At 40.8% G+C, this 24,479-nt stretch overlaps 1 protein-coding gene across 3 annotated transcripts in view; it reads left to right on the top strand.

Moving 5' to 3' along the window:
* LOC137648750 (retinol dehydrogenase 13-like) overlaps positions 1-23,716 on the top strand; it is a 1,058,070-nt gene extending 1,034,354 nt beyond the window's left edge. For all 3 annotated transcript variants that reach the window (XM_068381836.1, XM_068381853.1, XM_068381843.1), the window contains 2 exons: positions 16,891-16,980; positions 18,357-23,716. In XM_068381836.1, coding sequence (XP_068237937.1) covers positions 16,891-16,980; positions 18,357-18,470 — 204 coding nt within the window. In that variant the 3' untranslated portion in view covers positions 18,471-23,716. The remainder of the gene's footprint in view (positions 1-16,890; positions 16,981-18,356) is intronic.
* The last annotated feature ends 763 nt before the right edge of the window (positions 23,717-24,479 follow it).

Below are 24,479 nucleotides of genomic sequence, written 5' to 3'. Positions count from 1 at the left end.
GGACTAGGGTGGAGTTGGAACACAATTCCACCAAACTTCCCTCAATTCTTCCAACACTCAACCCCCATACTGGAAGAATATGTTCAGGAACTCTTGAACAAGAGAGTTATAAGGAAGGCGAAGTCCATCAAATTCCAAGGAAGGCTATTTTGTGTTCCGAAGAAGGACTCGGTAAAGCTCAGTCATTCTGGACTTTAAACCACTCAACAAGTTCATTGTGAACTACAAGTTCAGAATGCTGACGCTTCAACACATAAGGACCCTTTTGCCCAAACGGGCATACACAGTCTCCATAGACATGACGGATACATACTGGCACGTCCCAATCAACCGTCAAGTTTCCCCCTACCAAGGGTTCAAACTACAGAAAAGAAAGTACGTTTTCAGAGCCATGCCCTTCGGTCTAAACATAGCTCCAAGGGTATTCACTAAGCTTGCGAATGCAGTCATTCATCAACTACGCCTAAAGGGAATTCAGGTGGTAGCCTACCTGGACGACTGGCTGGTGTGGGCAGCATCTGAGGAAGAGTGCATGCAATCCTCCAAGGAAGTGATCCAGTTCCTGGAACACCTTGGGAAAGTCTCGACTATCTCCAGCTCAAAAGTTCCAGTGGCTGGGTGTCCACTGGAACTTACAGTCACACTGCCTTTCCATTCCATCAAAGAAGAGGAAAGAGATAGCGGGATCTGTCAAGAGACTCCTTCAATCCGCCAGGATATCAAGAAGGCAACAGGAGAGAGTGTTGGGGTCCCTCCAGTTTGCCTCAGTGACAGATCCAGTATTGAGAGCACAATTAAAAGATGCATCAGGAGATTGGATAAAATACGCATCAAACGCTCGAAGAGATCTAAAGAGACCGATACCAAATCGTCTGCGATCCCTACTCAAGCCATGGTCGGAGGCCAAGAACCTAAAGAAGAAGGTACCCTTGCAACCGCCTCCACCGTCAGTCACCGTTCACACGGATGCCTCAAAAGAAGGGTGGAGAGGTCACTCTCATCATCGGAAAGTCCAAGGAACCTGGTCTTCCCTCTTCAAAACCTTCCACATCAACTTTCTGGAAGCCATGGCAATTTTTCTCTCACTGAAGAAACTGAAACTTCGCTGCTCAATCCACATCTGACTGGGTTTAGACAGCGAGGTTGTAATGAGATGCCTAAATCGACAAGGCTCGAGATCGCCTCAAATAAATCAAGTAATACTGGCCATCTTCCGACTAGCGGAGAAGAAGAGATGGCACTTGTCAGCAGTCCACCTTCAAGGGTTCCGCAATGTGACGGCGGACGCTCTATCCAGGGTCAACCCAATAGAGTCAGAATGGTCCCTAGACGCAAGATCATTCTCTTTCATCTTACGCAAAGTCCCAGGACTGCAGATAGACCTCTTCGCAACGAGCGACAAGAAGAAGCTACCCCGGTATGTAGCCCCGTACGAGGATCCTCTAGCGGAAGCGATGGATGCAATGTCCATAGATTGGAACAGATGGTCCAAGATCTACCTGTTCCCTCCAACCAACCTTCTGCTGAAAGTCCTCGACAAACTGAGATCCTTTCAAGGGACAGCAGCGATAGTGGCCCACAAGTGGCCCAACAGCGTTTGGTTCCCTCTGGTAACGGAACTACGCCTGAAGCTGATCACGTTGCCGGATCCAGTTCTGACTCAACAAGTGCAGAAATTGACTGTCTCAGCTTCATCACAGAAAACCGGAACCTTCATCTTATGATTTTCTCGCCTTAGAAAAGGTTCGGAATTTCTAGGGACAGTATTAACTTCTTAGAAGAATACAAGTCAAAGTCAACAAGAAGACAATATGAGTCTTCCTGGAAGAAATGGGTTGCCTTTGTCAAGGCGAAGAAACCTAAGGAGATTTCTACGGATTTCTGTTTGTCCTTCATCCATCTCCATGAACAAGGTTTAGCAGCCAATATGATTACTACGTGTAAATCTGCCCTAGCCAGACCAGTGCTTTACACCTTCCAGGTAGACTTCTCTAACGAAATCTTCAACAAGATTCCTAAAGCCTGAGCTAAACTTCGGCCCGCAGCCCCTCCAAAACCCATTTCATGGTCTTTGGATAAGGTTCTTCACTTAGCATCAACTCTGAACAACGAAGATTGCTCGCTGAAAGACTTGACTCAAAAGGTGATATTCTTATTTGCACTAGCCTCAGGAGCCAGAGTTAGCGAAATAGTGGCCCTCTCGAGGGATGATGGCCACATTCAGTTCACAGACTGCGGAGAACTGAACCCCTTTCCGGACCCAACGTTTCTTGCCAAGAACGAGCTGCCCACTAAGAGGTGGGGTCCCTGGAGAATCTGCCCTCTGAAGGAAGAAGCATCCCTCTGCCCAGTGGAATGCCTAAAGGTCTAGTCTATCTTCGTAGAACTTCAGACTTTAAGGGAGGTCAGCTTTTCAGGGGAGAAACGTCAGGTTCAACGTTATCCTTGAAATAGATAAGGGCGAAAATCACCTATTTTATTCGCAGAGCGGATCCAGACAGTACACCCGCAGGTCATGATCCGAGGAAAGTTGCCTCGTCTCTGAATTTCTTTCAGACCATGTCGTTTGAAAGCCTCCATGCTTATACTGGATGGAAGTCATCCAGGGTATTTTTCAAACACTACGCGAAGCAATTACAGGAAATAAAATATTATGTGGTGGCGGCAGGCAGTGTACTAAAACCTGCCGCTTGATTTCTGCGAAGAACAGTGCACTATTTGGGACTTTAGTGAAGGGTGTACATGATAGACTCTTAAGGTATATCATGTTGAGTGATGTTTCTAATGATGACACTATAGACTGTTCTAACTACACAGGTGACATTAAGCATAATAGACTAACACAAGTGCCATGCATACTTCTATGCATAGTGTTCCTAGTAACAACAGAATTCATAGTGAAATATACATATTTCCCATAGAGTGGCTGGTGTTTCCTTTTCAGGTGAAACTTATTATATTTTTGTTATTACTATTTATGCCTTTATGCAGAATTGTTCAGCGTAAAATGTAATTGATTACAACCATGATTTCTATTTTTATTGTAATAAACAGTAGCAGGATTCTTTGCGTCTCCTTTCGCCCCAAATAAGGGATTTTGACGAAGGAAAAATCTATTTCTGGGTGAGAGACCTGTGCCGCCCAGTGAAATGCTCCTTTAGCATCATTTCTAAGGTATATAACTGCTATGTATTACCAGAGAAAAAAGTTGCATAGGAATGTCAGGGTTGAACCCAGCTCGCTCACCTAAATAGGTGTCGGTATAAAACTGGGGCGTGTAAAACCACAACCATAGGTCTCATGCCATTTAGATATCGCCTCTTCAATATCCCCGTTACAGCGAGGTGCCGTTCAACACCCACTACTGAATGCTACTACCACCATCTCAACCCACGCCAACTACGTCACTCCTCATAGCACCCAAGCTTGGGCCCATTCTGGGAGGGAAGTAGAGGGTGGGTTCACTGGGCGGCACAAGTCTCTCGCCCAGAAATAGATTTTTCCTTCATCAAAATCCCTTTTCTGGGCTCCACCTGTGCTGCTCCGTGAAATAGTACAAGAGAAATGGTCCCAAAGCTTGGAACTAACACCTGAGAGGAAAGTAAATTAAAGTCAAAATATCAAAAAACATGGTTTAATACAAATAGTAAATAGGAAATACCAAGTAATCTAGTGAATTGAATAATTCCTTATCATAAAGGATAGACGAGTAAGTCAATAAATTGCAGCAATAATTCCAAATTATGGAAGTACAAAAAGAAAATGCAATGTAAAATAATAAACTGTAAGATCAAATGAAAATTTACAATCCTGAGGGTAAATACAATCAAAATTCAACTCGAGGAAGAGTAAGACTATTTACAGACATGATAACTATAGGAGTGCACCATAAGGGTGCAGCTCAGGTGAAAAACAAAACCAAAACTAAAGTAGGGACAGTAAGTAAGGCAGGTAGAGGGAAGGAGAGGATTGAGCAAGACCTTGTGATTATGAATCATGACTTTCAGGAGGAACCACATTCCCTGCTGCCACTGTTGCAAAATTTAGGGCTTCCAAAGGTTTTAAATAGTGGCGTTTAAAAACTGTTGGAGACTTCCAGCCTGTATATTTCGTAAGTTCATCGAAATTCATATGGTGAAAGTAATTAATAGATGTAGCTACAGCTCGTGTATCGTGAACATGAGGGAATGATTCAGGGTTAGCCTGTTTAATGAAATACTGAATCTGCTGTCTGATTCCTTTCAGGGTGATGGTTCCTCCATTTTCTCCAATGAATAAGTGCCCTGAGGACTTAATGGAAGTTCTATTTAAATAGGCTTTCAGAGTGTTTACTGGACATAAAGATGGATCCTGAGGAAGTGGAACAATCTTCCAGGGGGACCATCTGTTCTGGGGGTCCTCATTTTTCGCTAAGAACCTTTTGTCAGGGGAAAGTAGGACTTCCCCTGACGAGAGAAATTCAATATGACCTGGATCTCTAGTCAAGGCTGAAAGTTCTGATATTCTGGCGCCAGAAGCTAGGCTCATTAGGAACAAGGTTTTCCTTAATAATGGAATGTAATTGCAAGACTCGTTAAAGAGTGTCAGAAGCCAACTTAAGTACGTCATTCAGAAACCAGGAAACTGAGCTAGGGCGAGTTGATGGTTTCAATCAGGCGCAGGCTCTCGGGATTGATGAGAAGTATGAATCTGTAAGGTCAATATTAAAACCAGTTAGGAAAATCTTTTTCAAGGCTGATTTAATTGTGGTAATAGTACTGGCCGCTAGGCCTGATTCAAATAGAATTCTAAAGAAGGTTACTGTCAGATTCATAGTCATCATCTCGACCTTTGAGTCCCTTAAAAACTTTGCGAGTTTCTTAACAGCCGAATCATACTGTCGAAGGGTGGATTCCCTTTTATCTGATTCTAAAAATAGGGTATTTTGAGGATCAATATCTGCACCTCTCTGAGCTGCAAATTTCATAAAGTCCATAAAGTTAGGGCACTCTGAATTTTTGAGGAAGCTAACACATTGCGAGTTTTTACTACTTGTGTTAGTATTGGATTGGGTATCTGTCGAGGGTGGAGACCCAGTTCCACCAGCAGTGGAAACCAGTTGCTCTTGGGCCAGTTGGGGGCTACTAGAGCAACCTGGCCTTTGAAAGTTCTGAGTTTTTCTAACACTTTCATCAACAGATTTATTGGTGGGAATAAGTGAATTCTCTCCCAAGTGTTCTAGTCCAATGACATTGCGTCTGTGGCGTAAGCCCGAGGGTCCAGGTTGGGGGCTACGTAGCACTCTAGTTTGTGGTTGGACTCTGTTGCAAACAGGTCTATCTGGAGACCCGGAACCTGAGATAGAATCCATTTGAATGACTTTTAAGTCCAGTGACCACTCCGACTCCAGCGGAGTTGTCCTCGAAAGTGCGTCCGCCACTACATTTTGTACTCCCGCTAGATGAACTGCCGACAGATGCCACTGGTTCGATGCTGCCATGGAAAATATTGCTAACATCACATGGTTTATGTGGCTTGACTTGGAACCTCCTCTGTTTATGCAGTGGACTATAACTTTGCTGTCTAGAACCAATCTGATATGTTGGTTCTTGGCTGGAGCCAGTTGTTTTAGAGTTAAGAATACCGCCATGGCCTCTAAGACATTGATATGAAGTTGGCGGAATATTGTCGACCATAGTCCCTGGACTATCCTGTACTGGGAGTATCCCCCCCAACCTGTTAAGGAGGCGTCTGTGTGAATGACCAGTTTTGGAGGCGGATATTGTAAAGGAACGGATTTTGCCAGATTTTTTACCTTTGTCCATGGCTGAAGTCTCTTCCTCAGAATTGGTGGAAGTCGAGCTCTTTTGTCTCAATATTTCTTGTTTGCCCTGGAGCGCCATACTCGGTTTATATCTTTCAGTCTGGCCTTCAGTGATATATCTGTTACCGAGGCAAACTGGAGGGCACCCAGGATTCTCTCTTGATTTCTCCTGGACGTCAATTTGTCTTTGAGAAAACGTTTTGTGTTCTTTGCTATTTCTGTCCTCTTGGCTGTTGGGAGACGCAGCGTGTAGGAACTCAGATCCCATTGTAATCCTAGCCATTGAAACTTGGTCTCCGGGACTAGACAAGATTTCTCGAAGTTGATCTGGAACCCCAACTGTTGTAGGAATTTTATCACTGTTTGTTGCCGTGAGGCAGTTCTCGACGCTGTTTGACCAAATGAGCCAGTCGTCTAGGTAAGCTACTATTTGAATTCCTTGGGTTCGTAATTCTTGGATTACCGTCTCTGCCAGTTTGGTGAATATCCTGGGTGCTATGTTGAGTCCGAATGGCATTACTTTGAATGCATAAGCTTGGTTGCCTAGTTTGAAGCCTAGAAACGGACGAAAATGCCTTGCTATCGGAACGTGATTGTAAGTGTCTGTAAGATCTATAGAGGTGGTGACGGCCCCACGGGGAAGTAAGGTCCGCACCTGAGAGACGGTTAGCATGTGGAATTTGTCGCATCGAATGTAAGAATTCAGATGAGACAGGTCCAAGATTACTCTTCGCTTGTCTGAGTCTTTATTTGGCACGCTGAACAAGCGACCTTGAAATTTCAAGTGATTTACCTCTTTGATTGCATTCTTTTGTAATAGATCATTTGCATACAAGACTAGCTCCTCCGTTGGATGTTGATGGAAACTGGTTGGTGGAGGGGGCCCTTCTATCCAACTCCACCCCAGACCTTTGGAAATTATGCTGAAAGCCCAATTGCTGAACGTCCAACGGTTTCGAAAGATGTAAAGTCTTCCCCCTACCCGAGAATTCTCAATGATTTGCTGCGGATTTACCTCCTCGGCCTCGAGAATAGATCCTTCCACTACCCCTGTTGCGAAAAGTTCCTCTCGCGCCAGTGCCTCTGGCGCGTTGGTAACCCTGGAACGCACCCTGAGTTTCAAAGCTGGGGTTAAAGGCTGGGGAAGTAGCATAAGAGGTAGTTGCTACCTGGGACTGAGGAACCAACACGTATTGCTGTTGGGGTTGTCCTTTCGAAGTGGAGGGTTGACTCCCTTGTGTTACCGGGATGGTCTGAACTACTTGTTGTGACTGCCGGTTTTGGAAGGATTGGAAAGGTCTCAGTCTCTTCCTACCTCGAGATTGGTTGCTGGCAGGTTTGAACTTGCGTTTGGGGACCAGGCCCCACCGAACGTTGAGGCTCTGATTGACTCTAGCAGCCTTGCTGAGGACGTTGTTGACTAGATCCTCAGGGAATAAGTCAGGGCCCCAGATTGGGGCTTTAATGAGCTTGTTAGGCTCATGTCTGATAGTGGCCTCAGACAAGACGTGCTTACGGCAACGACGTCTGGCCGCAAGGAGGTCGTAGGAATCAGACAGCAAGGTTTGAAGTAATGACTTTGTCAAAACCTTAAAAAGGGGTTCCTCTTCATACATTAAAGAGGTCATTTCTGCCATTGTAGCCGAGTTGATGGATCTACTCAGGCGCATACGGGCTTCGAACTCGAGACATATCAATGAATCCGGAAGCCTGGGTAGCCGCTCACTGAACTGTGTAGAAGTACAGTCAGCGCTTAACTTACCCGCTGTGAACGTCGCTGGGGCGTTGGTCCAGCACTCGTGATCTCTCGGGAACAGGAGGGAAGTCAGATCTGTTTCACGCAGTTGTGGTAACGGCTTGTCCTCATTTATAGCCTGCTGAGCAAGGGCCATCATTTTCGTGACACACGGAGTGGGGGTTTGCTCGTCTACCACGAACATCGTGTACGAGCTTTTATGAGGTGTTAACATAGTGTTAACGCACTCCTACTCGTTCAGGGTTCGGACCCAGGTGGACTGAGCCTGTTCCTTCGGGTAGATCACGGTTTCTTTGGGGACTTTATCCAACCTTACGAGTGCCTCCTTGGTTAAGCGTGCAAAACCAGGGAAAGGGAACTGGAGACCCGGCGGGTAGAATTCAAAATCTTCTACAGGCTGGGTGCCACATCCCTCTATGGTTAACATACCATCCTTGAAGGGAGAATGTAAGGCCATTCTCCACGGGTTGCTTTTAACAAACTCCGGGAGCTTAGAGGCGTCCGGGATAATGTATTGTTGTTGCTGAGGCAGTCCGGAACGCATGAGACTCTCAACGAGACTCTCCTGGTTTTGCACCCTCTCAGTGAGGGACGTCACCAGGGAACCAATTTGCTGCAACAACTTGTTCGAAAAGGCTGCCGGATCGAAGGGAGCCTCCGGGGTCTCAGTTTTTGAGCTGGTCTTCGCTCTCGACCCAAGAGAGGAAGAAGTAGCTGCGGCTGAGTCTTTGGGGACTCTGGAAGATGAAGTCTTAATAGGTTTAGGTGATTTGGAAGACCTGCGAGTCTTCGTTAGGGGCCTACGGGTAGACTTAACTTTAGGGACTACAGGACATGGCCTGACATCAGCCACGTGCTTCCCTGAGAACCCCTGAAAGGAAGAAGTAGAAGTAGACAAAGCCGGGCTAAGGATAGGAATCTTAGCCCGGGACCCACCTGCCTCACCTACCTCCCTACCTAGCTCTGGCTCGTCTAGAGCCATAGGTTCGATGTCTAGGTTGATAGCTGCGACGTCCTCCAAGATCGTCTCTCCCATCCCCTCGTGGTCCTCTGACAGGAGTAAATCCTCACCGATCTTAGCGATGATGGGGTCCGCCACATCCTTGGGGACCGCAGCCGAGGTCTTAGCGTTGGGATAAATGAGAGCACACATTTCCTCCGAAAGGACGTAGGGTTTCTTCGCCTTGACATTCCAGGCGAACCTGCCAACCCAGATCTTAAGGGTTGCCAAGGCAGAAGTCTTGGAAGACTGTGAGCTCTGAAAGAGATTATACCGTTACTAATACACAATGTAACTTCGTTGAAAGAAAGTGTAAAAACATGTAGACCGAGATTAAATGTTTAATTCGATCAGAAATTACAAGGGAAATAAGGAAAAATCCAAGAGATTAAATCCGAAGTAAAATATATAGATAGTAACGACAGGAACACCTACCGAGTCTGCAGTAAGCGTGGAAACAAGTCCATAACAGACCACGCAGTTGTCTGGGTGCCAAACAATCAGGTCGTCGACCTGGACAGCGCAGTGGGCATGGGACCTGCAGACGTCATGACCGCGCGCTTGCTGAAGAACGGCCGCGCAGGCTGTCATCTGACAGCGGACCACCTGTAATAATAAAGATACACAAGTATTACATAGTAAGTTAGTATCCCAAGGGGATCCGGGTGCTCCGGGTACTAAAAATAAACCGGTATAAAACCGGGATAGAATACTAAGAATAACATTCCGAACCGGTATAATAATCGGGGGAGAAAAAACTTAGCATAAACAGTAATTAACTGATAATGTTAAAACAAATCCGTAATTTAGTAATGATCATTCAATGATATAATATTGTCATAGTGGGAGATATACTATCCCGTCGGTACCGGGGAAGTATAGAATAAAAATGTTATAATGACATGCTTCCTGTTGGCTCCGGGGAGACAACTGAGATAGACCTAGGGGGTCACAACAAGCTTACCGGGGTAGGGGAGTCGAAAAGGGAGGGAGGGAGGAGTTCGCTGACTCCCCGCCAGCCACAAGAACCTTAACGAACAGCGACAATAAATAACATATAATAAAAACAAATAAAAGCTCTTCCATGATTATCCCACGAACAAATAGTCTTCGTAATAGTAGAGACTCAAACATGATACGGTACGTAATGAAGGGAATCACGCTGAAGAATACCCAATACACAACCGAAATCTCCCCGGCCGATCGATGGCCAATCAAGGCGGCAGGGGAAAAACCCGGCTACGACAAGGCATGGAAGGTGAGCGTACTCGACTATAACCTCAACAGCTGTTCTCGGCTCAGACTAAGGGAGGGAGTCAGTAGGTATCCCGGGGGAGAGATGAATAAGGGGGGGGGGGGGAACGAGAGGACTCGACCCTTAAAACAAAACAGCTGACTCCAAAGTCTCTAAGAGACGTGAGGTATCCCTGGAGGGGGATGAGGGTATGGGGTGGCATACTCCAAGAGTAGGGGGGGGGGGGGGAGAAGCCAGCGAGAACTAGCCAATGGTGGGGCTTGAGGCGATCACGTGGGACCGAGAGTGGACATAAGTACCAACCTGCCCGAACAGAACCACGTGATACAAACAAAAACAGAATGATCATATTACGGATAATAAAAATAATGTAAAATGTAGAACTAGGTTATAAGGCATGCGAAATAAAGCTAAAATAATGCAGTAAGAGAGGGACGCAGGAGTAATGGCAGGGAAAAAGAATAAATAACAAAGCCGAGCCCTCCAGCACGGCTAGTTACCGAGCTGGACAGGGGGGCCAACACAACGGCTAGATCGGGTATGATGCCGATCGGTAGGATAACAAAACTAGAATAAAAAACTGCCAAACGAGAGTCCCACTCGAACTAAACAGAGCCTAACTCTTATCTAGGTGGTAATGAGAGTAATATAATCCTAGATTAATAAAACACCATAAGACGGTGACAAAACCTTCAAGGTACTCGGCCTCGAAGGGTAGCAAGCAAGCCATAACCTAAAGTAATGTTCAAATAGCAATGATACGCGATAACAACATAATATCAAGTACAGTGGAACCTCTACATACGAACGTATCTACATCCGAATTTTCCAACATCCGAAGTAAAATTCGAGCAATTTTTTGACTCTACACCCGAATTTTATTTCGACACATGAAGTAAGCAATTTTCGTCGTACCGGTTGTATCCGAATTTTTCGACACACGAAGTACAATTCGAACACGTTCCTACTCTACACCCGAATTTTTTTTCAACACCCGAAGTAAACAATACCTGTACGCGTAGGTGGTACTCATAGCGCTGGATGTATTTTTTATTTCCGCCAATAGAAGGCAGCACTTCGACCTCGGAGGGACCCTCAATTAGTGTGGCTTGGGTCAGTCCTCTGTTCTCGTCGGCTTTGTGTGGTTGTGCCCTGTGCGTTCTGCTATTACTGTTTTAATCGTGATTTTTTACGTGCATCCTTTTACGGTAATTTACGTAAAGCATGGGTCCAAAAAGGCTTAGTTTTGCAAGTGGTAGTGGTAGTGGTGAGAAAAGGAAGAAGGAAATGCTTTCTTTAGACGTAAAGCAAGAAATTATTGAAAAACATGAGCGTGGCGTCCGCGTGAGTGAACTTGCTAAAGAATATGGCCGTAATATGTCGACGATCTCGACAATCTTGAAACAGAAGGAAGCCATTAAAGCAGTGAAACCTTCTATGGGGATCACCATCATTTCAAAACGTCGTAGCCCTATCATAGAAGAGATGGAACGACTTCTGCTAATCTGGATCAGGGACAGTGAGATTGTTGGCGACACCATCACCGAAATCATCATCTGCGAGAAGGCGCACGCCATCTTCACGGACTTGAAGGAGGAGAGCTCGGGGGGTGATGCTGGGGAGAGTTCAACCGAACCTTCCTCAGACGATTTCAAGGCATCTCGTGGCTGGTTTGAGAAATTTAAGAAACGGTCCGGGATTCATTCAGTTGTTCACCACGGAGAGGCTGCTAGTGTGGACACAAAGGCTGCAGCTGACTTTGTGAAGAGCTTTGAAAGGATCGTGCAGGAAGAAGGCTACGTAGAGCAGCAGGTGTTTAATTGTGATGAAACCGGGCTATTTTGGAAGAAGATGCCCGGTCGAATCTACATCACCGCCGAAGAGAAGAAATTGCATGGGCATAAGTCAATGAAGGATTGGTTGACTCTTACCCTATGTGCCAACGCTAGCGGGGACTTTAAAGTCAAGCCCTTACTGGTTTACCATTCGGAGAACCCTAGGGCCTTTAAGGCACAGAATGTGGATAAGGACCAGCTTCATGTTTTCTGGCGATCCAACTTGAAGGCCTGGGTCACTAGGCAGTTCTTTGTCCAATGGGTTAACCAAGTTTTCGGCCCTTCTGTGAAGAAGTATCTTCATGAGCAGAAATTGCCTTTAAAGTGCCTGCTATGCCTTGACAATGCACCCGCTCACCCCCCCAGACTTGAAGATGATATCTTCGATGAATTCAAGTTCATAAAGGTGCTGTATCTTCCACCGAATACCACCTCTATCCTCCAGCCCATGGACCAGCAAGTCATCTCGAGTTTCAAGAAGCTCTACACCAAGCACCTATTCAAGCAGTGCTTTAATGTCACGCAAAGCACAAACTTAACTTTGCGTGAATTTTGGAAAAGCCACTTCAACATCGTGCACTGCTTGAAGATCATAGATCAGGCTTGGGTGGGATTAACTCGACGAACTCTCAATTCTGCCTGGAAGAAGCTGTGGCCTGGTGCAGTTTCTCTCCGAGATTTCGAAGGTTTTGACCCCGAACCTGATCCCGTGGTGGGTGCAGCGGAAGACGTAGAGGAAATCGTCTCCCTTGGCAAGTCCATGGGTCAGGAGGTCGACGCAGATGACATCACGGAACTCGTCGCTGAACATCACGACGAATTTACCACAGAGGAGCTCAAGGAACTCCATGCTATGTCTGAGCACATGAGTGATGACGAGGAAGGGATCGAGGAGGTAGAACATGTGTTAGTTTCGGCGCAAATAAAAGAGTTGTTAGGAAAATATCAAGACGTGGTTGACTTCATCGACAAATACCACCTAAAAAAATTGCAGGTTTGTCGTGTAGTTGCACAGTTCGATGATGTTTGCCTAACTCATTTTCGAAACATTCTGAAAAGCCGTACAAAGCAACTTGCTATCGTTAGCTTCTTTAAAAAAACTACGAAGCGAACTCGTGATGAAGGGGATGGAAGTGGTTCAAAGAAAACAGCAAAGAGTGAAGAGAAAAAAATTCAATCAATTCTAAGTGGAGAGAGTGAAAGTGATTAAAATTAATCATCAAAAAGAAAAAAAGAAAATGTATAAAAAAATATAAAATATAAAAATAAAAAAAATAAATAAGCTAAGTTAGGTTAAAGTTCACTTAGTGTAAGTTAGAATAAGTTACGGTAGTGTACGTTTATCGTAGTTAACCTCTCTACCTCCTCGCAGCCCGTCCGTCTCCTCTCTGCGTAGTAAGACCAACAACGCCTGCGCTGGACTTTCTAAGGTAAAGTAACGCTAAAAACCCGTTTCTTATTTATCATTTTTGATAATTATTCTTTTTTACATGTCTATTATCTAATTTAGTGTGCATTATTGTCATGTGTAATTATGTGTAGTAATTTATTAAGGAGTTATCATAGGTTTTTGGGCTCAACCACGGATTAATCCTATTTCAATGTATTCTTATGGGAAAATTCGTTTCGACATCCGAACATTTTCTACATCCGAAGCCGGCTGTGGAACGGATTAAATTCGTATGTAGAGGTACCACTGTATAGCGAAGTGTTAATCGGTAAAAGACCCAGCGTAACAGGTTCAAAACGAATAACAATTAGTATAGAAGACCAAATGCAATGCGTCAAGAACGAGCCAAGGAGGTAGCAAAACCAAAAATGGCCGCCGCGGAGCGGGGCCATCGACACTGAGAAAACACGTAAACTCTAATAATAACAAAAATAAGGGCGATGCTACCTCCAGAAGCTCAAAACTCATAGATCTAGTACTTAACTTGGATGAGGAATCTTGGTTATCCGACATCTTGCACTAGAAAGGGCGCTAAATCACCGAAAACACAGAGCAAAAAGCACAACGAATGGCGAGTGGGATGCTATGAAAAGGAGTGACGTAGTTGGCGAGGGTTGAGATGGTGGTAGTAGCATTCAGTAGTGGGTGTTGAACGGCACCTCGCTGTAACGGGGATATTGAAGAGGAGATATCTAAATATCATGAGACCTCTGGTTGTGGTTTTACACGCCCCAGTTTTATACCGACACCTATTTAGGTGAGCGAGCTGGGTTCAACCCTGGCATTCCTATGCAACTTTTTTCTCTGGTAATACATAGCAGTTATATACCTTAGAAATGATGCTAAAGGAGCATTTCACGGAGCCGCACAGGTGGAGCCCAGAAATTCTAAATTACGAATAAAGTCAGAGCCTCTTTTGATCCTATCAATATTTAAGAAAACATTGGGAACTAAGGTTACTACTGTTCCAAGCAAACAGGTAAGGACTGATTGTAATAAACTGTTTATCTTACTGAATTAAGGTCTCCTACATGTATATAAACCTGTCTGTCTCTTTTAACTACCAGACTCGGGAGGTATCAGTAACCTACACAGATCAATGCCATCTAAGTACAAACTATGCTTTACGTATATGACGACACTAATATACAAACTGTTTGCTAGATTGTTCCTTGAACTCACAATCCTCGGGTTTTTTCCTAGAGGCTACCCAGACTCTTCCCTGTAGGGGGCAGGAAGCACTGACATTTTCCGTGATCAGTTGAATGATGTATAACGGTAACATCAAGTGACTCTAGGTCCAGAAGACCAAAGGAAAATTTATCTCGAGATGAATGGCACTATTGAAAATCCACAGATACATTAATGCTCTGATAAACTTCCATCAGGACGACATGGCTTGAGCCCAAAAAATGGATTTTGAGCGAAGCGAAAAATCTATTTTTGGGTGAGGTAGCCATGTCGTCCTGATGGACCCGCCCTCTTTTTGACAAAAGGATAATGAATCCCTCCCTATGGTACTGTATCTGTAACACCTACAAAGCTACAAAGAATGGTTAGATGGCGCCGCGCGGTGGCGGATTGGCGCACTATTTACAGTACGGTAGTAGGAGCGTCGCCTTTTTAACGACTCTCCTATAATTCTTGCCACTTTTCCCCTCGAAGCGAAAACGCTATTAGGGGTGTAGATAGCTATGCGACATGTCAAGAATACTTCCTCTGATATTACGCGATATTCCTTTGAAATTTTTAAGGGATATTCGCTCCAGGAGTTGGAATTCTGAATACCTTTGGTAAATTCTCTGGGATATATCACTATAGTCAAATATACCTAGGAAGCTACTAACGAAGGAACTTCCATCAGGACGACATGGCTACCTCACCCAAAAATAGATTTTTCGCTTCGCTCAAAATCCGTTTTTAACTACAAAGTTCTATAATTTATGAAAGTCTTTAGGGAGGTCAGGTACTTTTGAGTCTGAGATTTCGGTATTGATTTCACTGTCAGTCTGGGCTGTGAGCCAATTATGGTCAGTATGTCTTATAAATCTAAAGTTGAAGGGCTAGACTATGTAATTTTATACCTTGTCTATGAATGGTAAGTACTGTATAGCCCATTTAGTCCCCATGTTATCTCTCATGTATGGCTTTTACATGTTTACATACCAACCCAACTCTTGTTCAAAGTATGGGCAAGTACAGTAAAGTGGATAAGGTCTAGTCAGATTCTGTTATTTTTGTATTAAAGCAGTTTGATACTCTATTATTTTATGTATCCTAAATTGTGCCTACTAGTATAGGAAATACAACATGTCAACCCTATGTCTGTATCGTTTGACATATGTTGCATTATTAAAGTAGACTTCCATGAGGTAAATATGTGCAGCTCAGAAACTCTTCCCGGAGAGACTCGACTAATCTGTTCGGACCTTACTCAGTCTTAGTAATTAGTGGCAGTGTTACCCAGATATGAAAATATCCATAAACTCATTTCATCCTTATTTGTGCCCAAAAGTAAAGTCGGCACTATTGAAGTTTAAGCCGTAAACACTGGGATCTCCACACCCTGACTTTTAAGGCATTTACTTGTTGAATGTCCTAATGATGAAAATTTTGGTCTAAATTTTTCTCCAGTGGTTGTTCTTTTATATAAAATCTGAATAAAAAGTATATAGTATAGTATTTAATTTTTTAGTTTGCCATTGAACTTGTAATTATTTCTTATTTGTACCCTGACATTAATTTCTATTGAAATGGTTAAATTTAGGTATCAATGACCTTTGTTTTGATGTCAGGAAATTTACAATCAATCATTAATCACAAATCATGCAGCCTTTAGCAGCATTCTTTATCAACATTTTATATAAAAATTAAACGCCTGTAGATGTCTGAGAGGAAAACGGGAAAAATCCGATTTCCATACATATCATGGAGGTCAGAATGGTTATATTTGAGGTACATTTCAGATTAACATGGATTGTAAACTATGGTACTGTATCATCATTATGCCTCAATGTATAATTGTGAACAGTTTTTGCTTGAACAGGCGATAACTGCTACCCAACGCCTTCTCTGAAATGTCAATTGCTTAAAAATTTGTTGTGTAAATAAAATTTAAGTCTTCCTTGCTGAAAAGTAAAATTGTAGCTGCTTCTGAAATCTACTTTTTCACTTTGATTTATTTAGTACTCCATTATCCCTAATAAGAAGGAATTCCATTGCAGTACAGTAATACCTCCCTTTGCGTTGGTTTGACATATGTGAGTTCCAACTTCATGTTGCTCATCCTCAAGTGTTAAATGCAAATATATACTGTAATCCACTTTATTCTGTTTTACCTGGCATTATGTCAGTTTCTATGTCATAAAGTAAGCACTGCAATCTCTACATTACTATGCTTCACATAGAAGCTTATTAATGTAGGTACAGTATCTGGATTTTATAATATTATAGCCGGTTGTAAGTACTTTTTCGTGTTCAATACAGAAATAGGGAACTTATAAGTCACTTTATATAGCAAATGTTCGACCTACTTCAAAAATCAGCGTACGTCTGGTCTCGTGTAACCAATTAATGACGTAGGGCAGTGTATTACTATACCCTACAGGCATTGTATAGCACACTGTATTTGCAGCATTATAAAGAATTATAAATCTTATTTTTGAGGACAAATTAGTACAGGTATAATATTTAATGAATTTGAAAAAAGAATTCAAGTACTGTAGTTGAGATTAATATGCATTGCTCATGGAGACTACAATACTATAGTTAATCATTTTCATTTTCCATAGGACCCCAGATTGGGAGCTCAAACCACCATTCATGCAGCAGTGTCTGAGGAAATAGACAACGTCTCTGGGAAGTACTTTGTTGAATGTAAGGTAAGTTGGCTCCTCTGGAATTCAAGTGCAGAGAAGTTTGATGGTATAAATATTGTTTTAGTGGTAATTTTACTCATAAATGATTGAAGTATTCTATTTCTTTTAGGAAATCTATATTATAGTAACTAGCAATGATTATAGTACAGTTCTGTAGCAGCAGCTGTAGTAAAATTAAAGGTTACAATTTTTATTTGTATACACGACAGGTAATAGAATATATGTGTCAGTTTAATAGTACAGTAGCAGTATTAATTTTACAGTGTGTATTTGCCAGTTTAATAGTAGCAGTAGAAGTATTAATAGTACAGTAGTATTCGTATTTTAGTTGAGAGCTTCAATCAGTGAAGATGGAGTAACATTCAATGTAAATGAAATTTGCTTCTTGACAGAGGTTAAGATGTTGCATGATAACAGGGTTGGATTCTCACATATGGAGTATAGTAATATAGAATTATAGAAGGGAAAACTACACAGAATAATGTTAATTTTAGCATAAACATTTACTAAGCGAAATAGCAGAGATCTAGAATGCTGTTATAGTCAGATCTTGTCATTCTCAATGGTTAGGTAACAAAAGACACCAGAAAATGCTGAAAGACCTTGAATAATTGCTGCATCTGTAGTAACACTCCCAGATACCCTATTTCTGAGTGTAACCAGAAAGAAAAACTTGTGCTTCTGAGCCTTGAGTAAAATGACAAAAGTAATAGTATTCTTAGTTTTATAACACCAAATGCAAGAAAGCATCACAGTTGTATAACACCAGACATGTAAGACAAAAAATAATATTAAACAAAGGTTTGAAAATTTTCTTATATTCTGTAACAGTATCAGTCTCAACTCTTTCCCTTTGTATATAACTGAGTATGCTCTACTGTATTTAGTTTTATAGCTTGGTGCCTTTTTGTCTTCACTCAAGCTGATTCACAATTACAGTATATATATTTGAATGCATCATAACTGTAAAGAAATAAAAGCATTGAGTTATATCAGACCAAATATGTCAACGCATACTCGGCTATGTAGCAGGGGAGACTAAATTGATACTGATTCTGGTAAACAGTATTAGTGAGTTTTAGAGCTTTTGTATTACTACTGTATAAGCTTTTTAGCTTTTCTGTCAAGGCCTGTTCTCTATTTGGTGACGTATAATTGTAAATAAATGCTCACAAATATTGTTTTATGGAATTCTTGGGCCTTTCTGCGAATAATCAATTTTGCAAATAGCAAACCAGCGAATGGTGAGGTCAGACTGCGTAAACCTGAGAGAAGAAAAACAGATGAGCTTGGAGTTGGAAATTAGATATAGAAATAAAGAAATAGGTCATTTAGTATGTAGAAATTGATAATGAAAATTCCCTGTTGTTTTTCATTAGGAATCTACATGCTCCAAGTTGGCAAGTCATCGTGGAATGTCCAAGAAACTCTGGCTCGCTAGTGAGCTAGATGTAAAGCTGGAACCTCATGAGAGCATACTTTACACATCTTAGAAGAATGTGTCTTCATTACTTTAGTTTTTGTTTGGGTTTGCTGAAGATAGCATTTTGAGTATTGAGGATTAAGAATTGTATAAATTGTTTGATGTACATATATATTTATTGATTTCATGAATCAAAAGGTACTCTTCAGTAAGGTGATACATACCAAAGGATTTGATGATCTGTTCATTGGATAGAATGCCCTATACTTGTTTGAACTTTGTTTTATCATCATTTGTGTTTTTTTCCCTCATTTTAGTGTTGTACTGTCATTTACTGTATATTCATTATGCAGTAAATATATGTGGGCATTATTTGCTCTCTTTTTAATGAAGTTTTATCACAGTTCTAGAATGCTAGGATGGCACTCTTACTTGGTTTTGGTGAGCATATTGTGGAGAGATAGGACAAAATTCAAGGCACATCTTGGGACCAGTAAACATATTTTCTTGTTTTATGGTTTTCTCTGATTATAAGCCACTCTTAGTAATAGTTTAATTTTTGTAGATACACTGCATCTTCCATAAATTATAAAGAAAATACTTAACAACTTCTGACATTTGGATGGTAAATATGAACAGGTGAACTAGTTTTTGAGAGTGTGGCAGAAGAATGTGTCTTTTGGTGAGGGAAGTAAATTGGGTAACGTACAGTAGTGCCCAGGAAAGGAAAACAGTGCTTGAAAGTCTCTCGGTTCCTGTTGGTGAATTATTCTGGATTGTTTTTTCTGTTTTTCTAGTAACTTTTTGCTCTATCTTGGCTCCTAAGCATAAGATAGACAAAGATTGTAGTGCTTTGAATAAATGTAAAGTCATCACTATGGAAGTAAGATTAAACACTGCGAAATGGAGAAGAAAGGAATAACCATCGTCTAAATTGTCTGTGTACTCCATTCAACTGTTGCCACGATTATCAAAGATGTAGTATCATTGAACATGTGAAGGGATCTGCTTCAATAAAATTGACATTGGATATGAATCTTTGATTGGAATACCAGTGTCAATGCATCTTGGTAAGCCTTATGTCAATTCAGGAGAAAGCAAAAAGGTTCTTTGTTGAATTGAAAAGGTGGAGGGAGTGAAATTGAAGTGTTTTTGAAAAGTAGGGGTTGGTTCATGTGGTCCAAGGATCGTACAAGTTATAATAAGATTAAAGATAAAGGTTACAGCTAATTTTTCCCTTGCCTAAACATACACTGACTAGTCTGGCCTATCTTTCCACGTTCTCCTGTCTTCATACCCCTGACAACACTGAGATTTCCAAACAATTCTTCTTCAATCAAGGGGTTAACTACTGCAATGTAATTGTTCAGTGGCTACTTTCCTCTAGGCAAGGGTAGAAAGAGACTTTAGCTATGATAAACAGCTCTTATACGAGTAGGACAAAATCAACCCTTGTTCTCTACTCTTCAGTAGTGCCATAGCCTCTGTACAATGGTCTTCTACTGTCTTGGGGTAGAATTCTCTTGCTTAAAGATACACTCAGGTACACTATTCTATCTTATTTATTTTCCTTTTGTTTTTTTGAAGTTTTTATAGTTTATGTATGAAAGACCTATTTTAACGTTGTTACTTTTCTCAAAATATTTTATTTTAAATGTAGTTTATTTATTTACTTGTTTCTTTTCCACTCTGGGATATTTTTTGCTGTTGGAGCCCTTGGGCTTATAGCATCTTACTTTTCTAACTAGGGTTGTAGCTTAGCTAGTAATAATAGTAATAATGATAATGAAGGTTCTGTTGTGGATGAGAAAGCAGCTAAGAAAATTGAGGAGGTTTCATTGCTGAAGTGGCCATTAAAATGAACAAGACTGGATTTTGGAGGTACAGTATATGCTTTATTGAACATTCACTGCTAAGGTTGAGAAACAGCACCAAGCTATGAGGCAGGCAACCAGAGACTGACTTTGATTCTTTGGGCTAATGGTGCTGGTAACTATAAGCTGAAGTCCTTACTCGTGTATAAAGCTGAGAATTCAAGTACATTTGGAAGGGTCAACTACTTGTCATCTAGAGATCCAACAAAGGTGTTGTATCAATAGAGGATAGGTAGGCATTGTTTGAAGCTTAGGCCCCCAACACTGCCAGGTTCTCTCTTCTGAAGGGTCATGGATTGCCTCATGTGTTACAAGGAAATTTTAAAAGAGAAGAGTAGTGTATCCATCCAGACTAGACTGGAAAGCTTTTTTAAATACAGTATGTTGAAAAGCTTGCAATGGATCCTGTACCCTTTACCTCAGCTGCAGTTTTACTTCCTCATCTTTCAAGCTCTTTGTCATTTGTGAATCCTCTCCTCTAGTATCTCCAGCCCCTTCTACAGGTTCTCCAGACTTTCTTGCTCTAGTATTTCCAACACCTGCTCATTCTTCAGTTTTGCTTGCCCCAGTATCTCCTGCCAGTTTGCAGAGTCACTTGCTCCAGTATCTTCAGGAGGTTTTCCTACCTCTTCAGCTTCCTTCTACCATTAAATCTATTTCCATGTTTTGCAACAAATCCCGTGTGCAAGCCAACCATTAGAGTAAAGGTAAAGAATTTTTTTTTTATTGTTTATGTTATATGATTTTTATCGTCTTAGTTATATTTTTATTTTATAAAGTGTTTTTATGACATGTTATGACTTGACTACTGCATTAGCATAGGTGAGTGACTTCATTGTTTCCGTATTTAGGATTGTTCCGACTACCATTTAAAACTCGAGTTACTACACATTGTAGGAATGTATCTTCATTATAACCCGAGAGCATAAAGATCTTATGAAATTAAAGAAAATATTATATACGAAAAATATGTAGGTAATTAAGGAAAACCAAAGTACAGTACACCCAACACAAATCAGGAATAATATAACTGAAAAATTCCATGTTACCAAGCATTCGTTAATATAAAGATTGTTACTGACATCCCTTGTCGCCTGAAGTAAATAGAAAGGAAGCTTGTTTTATTGAGTTGTGTATGAACATTGGTTTAATTTTAGTAACATAATATTTAAAGAATATTCAAAAGTATTTTGAAATAAAAAGGGAAGCAGAAAATTTGTTTTGTCTATAATTCCTCACTCACTATTATGTTGTACTACATGTATACTAGTTTTGAGCCTTTCAGTATGTAATATTGTGCTTGTTTGGAGAAGGTATTTTGATAAAATCACATTACCTGAAGAGTAAAATGAAATATTGCATCATTACATAAAAGGCAATTGTTCGTTCAGCTCTTCCGGTTTTGGTGTGATGATGTAAATTTATCTATGTGGTTAAATACTGCTTAGGTTATATATAATTTCTTACAAATGATAATTTATAATGTTTTTATCCTTAAGATGAATTAGCTTTATATTTCGTTTAAAAATAATTTTTTTAAAGTAATGTAAGAGTATATAAACTGTACTGTATTAGTGAGTACTTTTAGTACTTTTAAATTTCTCTTTGTGAAGATCTTTTTATGGTATTCATAGAGGCTGGATGACAGTTTACTATATTTATTATGTAGTTGTATGTAGCTCAGTAGAAATGTAGTTGTATATAATAAGAAAATTGTATTTACAACATAACTAGTATTTTTCATACAAATAATTTATCATACAGTACTTGTTTCTACCCTCCTAGTATTTGAATATTCACAGGCTCTAGAGTCTTTAGTTTGTTAGATTAGTGGTGTAGCCGCAGATATGCTATTAGTTACTTTTTATTTTCTGTATATTCTAGATCTAAGATGTTTGTGGGACAGAGAGTAATTAAGTCACTTGTTGATTGATGGTTTTAAGAAAGAAAGTTTTATCGTAAAAACTCGGTTTGTTTCATCTCAAACCCATTCGGTGATATTTATACCCAAATTATGGGAGGAAAGGTTTAGTTACTGAATATTACAAATCAGTGTTGTATTCTGGGATATTTATTATGAGCATTTGTGCAAAACTGTGGTATACTACCATTTGATTATAATACATTGATATTGCAGTTAATGAAATAAAACTCTTAAAGGCTATGGCCTTACTGCTATTTTGTGGCAAAAGCTTACTTGGACATTTCTCTCCAACAGTGTGTGTATATTTATTTATGATGCATTGAAGCCATTGGAGACAAGTTTGAGTCAGTGAGTGGTGCTCTGATAATTCAAAAGAGTTGCTCAAACTACATAATGGAGTAAGATTATTGATTCTCCAACAAGTGCTGAAAGATCCTCTTCTTGCTAACTTACGCAAAATAGCAGATGACTTTGGAGCTAAGAAATCTGCAGTCTTAAAAACAAAGGGAAAATACCATTTGGGTTTACACCTCTGTAATCATCAAGGTCTATCGAGAAAGCTTTAATTTCACAAGACCAAAAAGCTAAATTAGTTAGCTTAGCCTCAGGAAAACAGGAATGAGGAAGATCAAGTTTCTCATTACTCGGCTTACTACCAAACACATCAGTCAAAAGAGTAGCATTTTCCTTTGAACAGTGAGTGACAGCCATCTGGTTAAGTAAAAGGAGATGGCCTGTTGGTAACTTTCTTGCCTGGTGATCGCCAGACTGGGGTTTGAGTCCCGCTTAGACTCGTTAGTTCCTTTGGTCGCTGTAATCTCACCATCCTTGTGAGCTAATTATGGGGGTTTTGGGGTATCCTATAGGTCTACCTGCTAAGTCATCATCAGCCTTTGCCTGCCCCTCCCTGTTCCTAGTTTAAATGAAGAAGGGACTTGGGCAGTGATTATGTATATATGGTCAATCTCTAGGGTATTGTCCTGCTTGCTAGGGCAATGTCACTATCCCTTGCATTTACCATTCATGAGTGGCCTTTAAACCAAAGAGTGTAGATTAAAGGGTAGCCCACCACTTATGTTCCTGGGTTGTACTAGACAGGGTTTCTTTTATGGTTAAATTGTATTCCTTTTCAGATGAAGCATAAAGTCTCTGAGCAAAATCTCTTAGCTGAGTATTGTTATTCCAAGCCAAATCTGATCTGCTACTCTTCCAAAGATGATAGGCCTCCTGCTTCTCCAAATAAGGACATTTACAATTATCATTGAACCAGGTTTGTCTTTTACTTTGTACTTTACCACATGAGAAGGGATATGCTTATCAAGTATGTTGACCAGATTCTCTTTTAAATGATCAATAGGCTCGACACCATCATACAATTGTGACCAATTGACGTAAGTTTACCATCAGCCCAAGGAACTGTGGTGAAGTGCAGTTTAGATATTCCAGTCAATTGGGCGTGCGACAATGTCTGTGTCCAACATATATGTAAAGTTATATTTATTTTATTTCCCTTTTTTTTTGTATATTCTGTTGTATTTTAGTTTTAAGCTTTTTGTTGATGTTTTTTGTTTGTAATAGATTTGAGAAATGAAGTTTTAATTAAACAATTTCTTTAAATGTCCTTTCTGTTGAAGAATCCAGTTGCTAAGATAAATTAAGGTGAAAGTTTGTATTGTTGAGGCATTGTTAGTAAGTTAGATTACAGGTGAGGGATTTTTTTTTTATTCTGCCACAATGACTGTCATGAATTTAACGAACTGGGCATAGTAGAAGGTAATAAAGAAGAGAGTTGCAAAGTGGTGATGATCCTGTCGATCTACTAAAAGAAACTCTTCAGTGCTGAGGTACATTCCATTTCCTAAATGACAGGTTTGCTCTGTCAATGACCAGTTCTTTGGTGGTCACCAGAAATTCAAACCTTACATCTATCTTAAAGGATTCAGTCAACAAGGTACCTCAGAAGTTGCGCCAAACAAAATATTGTAACCTATAAGAAATGCAAAACACATTTTTGATGTGCAATTGAAGCAGCTCAGCATCAGTTGGGGTCATCCTGTGTTTTGTCAGTGTATAAAAGCAACACTTTCAGCCATTTGGAGGAAACTTCATAAAATGGCTGGCAAATATATTAAAAATTATCCAGTATATTATACGGGTCCTTCAGAAGCAAGCTGCTTAAAATGTACCCCTAGAAGTCAGGAGACTCTCCAGGCTACCATATAGATGTAAAGAACAACAAAGGACTCAAATTCACATCAAATAAAGAAGAAACATAACATCT

Source organism: Palaemon carinicauda, chromosome 1, assembly GCF_036898095.1.
Source record: "Palaemon carinicauda isolate YSFRI2023 chromosome 1, ASM3689809v2, whole genome shotgun sequence".
Lineage (NCBI taxonomy): Eukaryota > Metazoa > Arthropoda > Malacostraca > Decapoda > Palaemonidae > Palaemon > Palaemon carinicauda.
Note: the sequence above shows the minus strand (reverse complement) of the source record. Positions and strands in the feature narration are given on the sequence as shown.